The 7,937-nt window shown below is 32.9% G+C and overlaps 1 protein-coding gene across 1 annotated transcript; it reads right to left on the bottom strand.

Moving 5' to 3' along the window:
• Positions 1-929: 929 nt before the first annotated feature.
• LOC139098164 (endocuticle structural glycoprotein SgAbd-5-like) lies at positions 930-1,623 on the bottom strand. Its single transcript, XM_070650285.1, has 2 exons — positions 1,236-1,623; positions 930-1,168 (listed from the first exon to the last, which is right to left on the bottom strand). Exons 1-2 carry the CDS (start codon positions 1,563-1,565, stop codon positions 1,100-1,102), a joined length of 399 nt encoding a protein of 132 aa, XP_070506386.1. The 5' UTR covers positions 1,566-1,623; the 3' UTR covers positions 930-1,099.
• Between the last annotated feature and the right edge of the window lie 6,314 nt (positions 1,624-7,937).

Here is a 7,937-nt window from a genome sequence, read left to right as displayed (position 1 = left end):
TTACATTCACAGACAATGGATGAAATATTTTTCTGTGGGCATGGTGAGGATCTAATTGGATTTAGTGCTGCTGGTGATATGACATTGAAAAATGTATAAGGAATTTAGAATCATGATAATTGCTTTTAATGCACGTTTGGTGCAAATGTGAGAATTTTTGGATTGACTATTGGCTTTATCCGGAATGAGACAGACTACCTAATTTCTAGCCACATGCTTGATATTTGTGCAATTTTCCATGAAATGTAAAATTTATACATGATATAAGATCGCAGCCTGGACCATCCTAATATGTATAAAATGACTATCTCTATCTTTCTATGAAGTCGGGGAAAAATTCCCTTAAACCACGAATAAAGCAATAAGTCAAAGCCACTCCAATGCGGGTTAAAATGACATTATTAAAACTTCGCCTTATGAGTATCATGCTGAAAGCAATAATGAATCGCAAATAGTTGATTATCTCAGATGATGATTACAAAACTTAGTAAAAATCGTATGTTTACATTTTGAAATGTATGTTATACAGTAGCTCAACAAATAATGCATCTTATTATTTAATGTGGAACGCGCAACTGTATAAATAGTATTTATCACTTTGGTAATCTGTGAGTACAGAGAGTTAGGTCATGATTGAAGTGGCATTCAATTTTTGATCTCAATAACTACAAGGTTCATTACGTAGATGGCCTAACGATTCTTGGAAATAAGTTGTTGATAGATACAGTATTGAGTAATTTTGAAATTGGTAAAAGACTAGAGAATTGTCGACAGCGATAAATCCAGCTTCAGTCGTTATCTAAGAAAGGTCATGGATCACAATTGATAGCAAGTAAGTGTGCAGTAGCTCAAAATTCAGATCTTAAATCCAAACATTTCTCAATTTTGTAGTTCTTAAAATCCTAATTTAAAAATTAAAACAATTAAAATTTTTAACATTTTAGCACATTTTCTGTGCTCTTGCTGAACAATTTTTATTAATTCTCTCAATGCATATGAGTTTATAAAAAGTACTGACTAAATAAAGAATATTTACAAATATAGTTTTTGGTTTCATAGGTAGGAATCGCCATTTGATGTTGCTAGTTTGTTAAATCCTTTACTTTGCTGGTGCTGCTGGAACTTGTGGTGCAACTGGTAAATGATCACCCTTTGGTTGGAATCCATTCTAAATTGATAAAATTAATTAAAGTTTAGAAAATGTTTAAAAAAATTAATTAAATTATGTTCCTTACTTCATCAGCGACCCATTGAACTGTGATTGGTGTGCCATCAGGAGCTGTGTATGAGAATTGTCCAGTTTGAACTTCAGCTTTGCCAGGTTGATCACCAGTCTTTTGTCCATTTGTGTCAAAAACTGGAACTTGAACATCCTTCAATTGTCCTTGTGCTTGTTCCTTAATTCCATTGCTGGTTTCAAATGCAAAATTGAAATTTCCTGCACCATCATCAGCAAATGTATTTGAAACTAATGTAGCTCCAGCATCAGCACTTGGTGCAGCTGCTTGTTGTGGGAGGGCATAGACGTATGCGACAAGAAGTGTGGCAACAAAGAATCTGAACATTTTGAAATTTTTTCTTGTATTTTTGGCTGAACAAGCTGATTGAAACTGATACCAAACTGAAATTTCTCACGAATTTTTATACCGAATTGATTTATTGACACAAGTAATTAGTGTGATATTTTTCGGTCTACACACGACCATAAGAAAGAGACGAGCAAAGAAGAGATGCAATGACTTTGAAAGGAATTTTTGTTATATTTGGGTCTAGTCGTAACCAATTTTTTTGACAAAATTTGTTAATTAAATTATTAAGTTTATTGTGCAATTTATTTCAATGACTCGCCGGACAGGCGGCAAGTATAATATGTTCATATCGTAGCTGTGGTAATAGTTTCAAACAACTAATTGTCACTGATCGATTAGTGCATTTTTGGTTTTCGCACCTTTATGTTTGACTTGAGCTGACAAGTAGCGTAATTTGTGAGAAAATATTGATTTATTTTAGTTTGACGTGATGTGTCGGTGAGTTAACATCTCTATTTTTGTGATTGCGGTAATTGATTTGAGATATTTAGAGAAATGCTGACCTAGGCTTGAGAAATTCAAATTTTAAAGCCGATCGAAGCGCATTTGCATATTTCTCAACAAGGACGTCTGATTACTTAAAATTCTATTAAGGGTACTGGGATTTGTGCTGGTATACATATAATGGTAAAGATCCTAGGTATAGTAAGGCCAAGAAATTAATTAAAACTGATCATTTCTGAAATCAGGTTTCTAGTTTAAGGAGATTATCATAATATCTGGGGTCAGAACTCGAAGTCGATCCGAATTTTGTATGGAAAAGTCGACTAGAGCCCACTAGACTTCATACAAAATTCGAGACGACTTCGAATTCTTCCTAAAATTAGACATACTCAACTCAATTTAGTTTGTATGCTACGTTTAGTAAGTGGCAAGAAACTAAGAGAGCAGTCAAATGCGCTGAAAATGATTTTATTTCAAATTAGCTATTTTTCATTCATAATCTAATGTTTTGAGCATTCAGCTTAACCTTTTGATCCCCAACAGTATTTAAATACGGTATTTTCATTCACAATATGATGAAACCTCCGAAATAAAAAAAGAAATAATAATTTTAAAATAAAAAACCGACATAGAAAGAAAATGAAAATGAAAAAAAAAACTGTAAATGATTTTATGGTACATTTAAACGATATTATAAAGGATTAAGAGGCATCAAGGGCTGCCCCCGAGATTTATGTGTTTTTAAAACCCCCAAACAACCAACGCTACTGCTACATGGTTAAAATAAATTTTACTCGTTTGTCGGCGTCTGGAAATTTATGGCATTGTACGGCATACATTATATCGAAATATGTGTATATACACAAATACTAAAAATAATTCCACTTTCGCCTTCCTCAATTGTGTAACGTGATTGCTACAATGGTAAATATGTCCTTCAGCAGCTTTCGTTCATCTAATCTTCTTTATTTAATGATTTTAGTACACATGCATGCCTTCTTCTTTCAGTTTCTGCTTCTTTTGGTTTAATTCCTTGTTGATGTATTTTTTTTTCCAGTGCCAGTGGGACTCGTGTTTTATTTTTATTTTAGCATGGAAGGCGAGACTAGAGTTGGTATGAATAATTCAGTACTTTTGAGCAAGATTTTTATTGCTCGTGTTGAGAGGTGCATGAATATCAAAGTATCAATTTTGTTGCAAGATTAAGTTTGAATGTACTCTATTGTGTTTATTATGAAAATCCCATCGTCTAAATAAATGATTTTGGTGATTGAAAAATTAGATTAAATTTATTATTTTAATCAAAACAAGAATGCAAGGTGAGGAAACTGCTTGGAATCTTAAGTGCTTTCTGTGATGAATTTTCAATTCTTTTGGATGTTCCTACTATAGTTGATGATTAGCTCTGGGCTAAGCCCTCGAAATCCACCAAAAACTTGAAGTTCATAGACCAAATTTCACGACTTCCAATTCCACAAAAATACAACATCCCCAACAACAACCCCCACATTCCACCTAATCAAACCCAAAAAATACATACCCCAAATGCTAAATTATTCATTCAAAAATGTCGCGAAAATCTACTTAATCTGAATTTAGAAAACAAATACCTATCATCGCATGATATTTTGCGCATTCAATTCTGCTCAGTAACATATGAAGGCAGAATAACATATAGGAATATTTAAGTGTCATTTTAAATGGAATTTGGCATATAAATTACAAAAGGATTAAAGTCTTCAAATTGACAATTTGAATACGAGAATCATTTTCACCTTTAAAAAGTTTTTGTTGTATTTTTTGGCGTCGAAATGGTGGAATTTACACGAGGAAGTGCGTTGTTTATGAAGTAGAGAGAGAAAAGTGCGTGGAAAGTGTTGGGAAGGGGCCGTTCACTTGTTACGTAAGGCTCTTAGGGAGATTTAAACTTGGATGCTTGAACTAGCTATTATTGTAGATATTTACGAAGACATTCTCGTTTAAAGCAACCCGAATAGCGCAAATCGATTAATTGTTCAAAAATTCAGCCCTAAACGGTCGTGATATTGACTAAGTGTAGGATTCTAATTCAACAGCAATCAGCAACAGCGAACCTTATTATAGCAGAAGGTAATGTCTTTTACAAGCTAAATATTGTACCCAAATTTCCTCCGAAAACAAATCAACAACGACCATATTAAAAAATATTATTTCCATACACTTGTCAACATATTCAAAAAACCAAAAATGCTGTATTTCACCATAAAGCATCATTCTTCTAAGAAGGAAACCAACAACAAAATATATATATATACATTAAGCAGCGACTAGCTCGAAAACAATGTACCCAACCTATCACATGAAAACAGAATACATTCCTTGCATCATTAAATGTACAACAACAAATATATTGCGACATAGAAAAGGCGATGCTCACAATCACAATTAATTTTTGTTGTGAAAAAAAAAATCTCATAAAATATTCCCCACGAGGAGCATAACAATACCTCAGTAAGAAATATTTATGATGATTTGAGTATAAAGAAAAAAGCAAAAAAAAGTTTCAAGAAAGCAAAGAAAAGACGATTTTTACAATTGTCATTAAGCTTTTGTAACGAAATAGGATTAAATTTATGTCATTTTTCTTTTCTAGCGCATTTACTTCTTTCATTGAATGAGAGAAATTGGGTATTTAAGGCACTTTTAGCTGCTCATGTTATGGTTCCACACAATTTTTCGTGAGACTTGTTGTACAAGTTGTCAGAAAAAATTGGCTAAAATTTTCCATGCTTTCAGGCTACATGAAATATAATCTTTATAGATTTTTCAGTGGGTGCTGACTTTTTTTTATGAATTATTGGAAGTAACAAGTCGGCACTTTTTTGCAGACAATGGTTTGGTTTGGAGTAAGGAAAGTTGTAGACGGCAGTGTCTTGTGATTCATTGATTTTAAAGTTTATTCAAGTGCTTGATTTAGGAAACGTTCGGAAATTACGCACGCTAAACACTGGCTTGCTAGTGCTTGGTATCGGAAATTCAATAGAATTCAGCTTCAGGCGACTTCTGTGGGAAATCATGGATCATTAATCTGTAGGACCAGCAAAGTTATTAAGACACTAGCTCATCCTTCACCGTAACGCTAGCTAACATAATCATGAACTCAGTAACAAAATTTTTCTGAATGTCCTGTATTCAGCCAGATGCGACTTAGGGTCATATGAGGCTCTCCCTTACCTATTGCACTCCCTTACTGCATAAAATGCCGCATTCCACTCAATAAAGCATATTTCAATCGAACCAATTCATTCCCAATCTCTTATCACTACTAGCCACATTTTTCAACATTATCAGGTACTTAATTTCCTCATTTATCCAACGAAATAAATCAACAAAACAGCAGTAGATGAAAAAATAAAATAAAAATATACTTTAGCACATATGTCACGTAAATTAAACTTGGCATTCGATAATTAATTCCCCTAAGGTTATCGAAGGTTTTCACACTGATACTGGCATTTTGAAGATATATATCCACACTTGACATCATGTCGCTTCAACACATTCATGATCATCTTTTTATTACCGGCCTTTTATGTCAAGTGCAATGCCTCAGGAATAATTTTTTTTTGCTTCTGTTTCCTTTCTCCCTTTTTTCCCTTCTATTTATTCATCACACAGATTAATTCATCTGATTCGACATCATAAAATTTTCATGGTCTGACCTTTTGCTCCTTACTTGTAAGACTTTTATGGTGGTCTTATATTCATGAAATTTAATAGAATTTCTCGAAATGTCCTCGAAAAAAAAAATGATGGAATTATATGAAAAAGTTATGAGATTAGATTAAAATTGAAATTTTTTCGGAAAAGAATCAAGTTGGAATTTTGTGGTATTTATTGGGAGGTGTCTAAGGCGCATTTTGATGGTTTGTGGGTTTTTGAGCCTCTCTATGCCCTTCTTTAGTCGTACAGATCAATTACGAAATTGTACTTACCGTTGGATTGAGATGTCTTCAATTTTAAACTTTAGCTCACGTTTTAAGTCATGACATGCAATTTTTGAGACTAAACAGATTTTTCCATTCATAATTGAGCTCTTAAAATGTTGAAGACTTTTCCAAGAACTTGAATCACACTTCCCAAGAATAGATACTATCGACTTCCAGTTAATCCCGCAAAGGAAGGCAAAAAATCCTCCCCCAGGCCTAACTCTGGCTTGGAGACGAATAGCATCGTATCTGGCCCACACTAGAGTAAGGCTTCAGATTTTACGCATCTTCTACGCTTTTTTGCCTTCCAGGAATGTATCCCATAAATCATAGAATACGTTATGATGCTTAAAAATTGAGAAAGCAATATTTTCTTCAAGAATCTAATATCCACATCTACATGATTCATCATTTTCTTATATTAGGAATAAAACTACTGCAAATAATCATAATACCTCATCTCCATAGCTCATCCATTAAGCCAAAACAAGTATAAAGATACTTACTTTTATGACAAAATACATCAACAAAATGACTATGGAATCAGAGTGTCTACTTTCCCATTATTATCACGTTGATGTTGATTGTCTTCTCCGTTTAAAGATGAGTGAGTTAAAGATACCTCATGATATGATGAGGATCATAAGGAGGAAGAAAAAGAGACATTTTCATCATCAGAAAAAAAAAAAAAAAAAAAAAAAAAACATTTTTATGCTTTATTCTATTTTTTTTTTGTGCTGAGATGACTGAATATTACATTGAATAATTTATGCAGATGGAATATTTCCCCCTAACTCTCATGCTTAACATTATGAACATGAAAAACGTCTGAACAGAAGCATTTTTTCTCTTTCTTCTCTATTATCATCGTATTAAAGACTTTTTGGTTACGACGAGACAGTTTTTGTGATGACAATAGATAAAAAAAGGAAGACAACAAGACTCATGGGACGGGGAGGTGACAGTTACTTAAAATGATGATGAGAAGAAGGCATCAATCATCATTAAAAATATTCAAAGAAGAAAAACATAATAGAAAATAATGATAATTTTCATCATTCTACAAACGAAATCACATAAAAATGAAAATCAACGTCGCTTCTGTTCGAAATTTAAATACAAACAAACATATAAACATACATAAAAATGAAAATGAAATCAACCGAAAATGAGATTTTTTTTATTTTCTTTTTCTTATTCTTATTCTTCCTTCAACGAGGGAAATTTTCGAGTCAATTTTTTTTCGTTCTGTTTCAGATGAATTTGTCGTTGAATAAAGTAAGTTGGGAGATGTAGGATTGATTCTTCAGAATATTACCACGCATTGGAAGCTGTCTTAATTTTAATTAGATTTTCTCAATAAGTCTGAAATCGAGAGTTGCTTCGAGAATACTTACATAATCAGGAGCGTGATGTATGTCAATGGCCGATTTTTCGCTTGTGTTCTGCAAATTACACGGGCTTTTTTTGATGATTTAGCAGCTGATTTCATTTGAAATGTGGAATATGTTAATAAATTTAGAGTAAGGCATCGATCTTACACGATAAAATGACGAACCCAAACAGATAAGTCGCATGTTATGAGTATGGCAATCAAGGTCTATCTACGGAATAATCCATCGGTAGAATGTGGTAATCTGCAGAACATTCCACCTGCAGAAGTCGTAAATTGACGATTTTTAGCCGATTATCTTCATCTGCATGCCTATTTATATGAGTATATTCACAAAATTAACCATTCTCAAATATATTGATTAATCATACTCATAATGCATCCGAAATTCATACAAAAGCATCACCAAGCAACCAATCTATTCACAAATCACTAATGAAAGACATAACGACAATATAAATCCCACTCCACATCACATTTCTATAAATATCGCTTAAATATCTTCAAGTATCATCACAAATTTTCTTCATCACACACAATTTA

This window comes from Chironomus tepperi, unplaced genomic scaffold (genome assembly GCF_022539635.2).
Source record: "Chironomus tepperi strain 1889 unplaced genomic scaffold, CSIRO-AGI_Ctep_v1 contig_445, whole genome shotgun sequence".
NCBI lineage: Eukaryota > Metazoa > Arthropoda > Insecta > Diptera > Chironomidae > Chironomus > Chironomus tepperi.
This window is presented reverse-complemented; position numbering and strand designations above follow the sequence as displayed.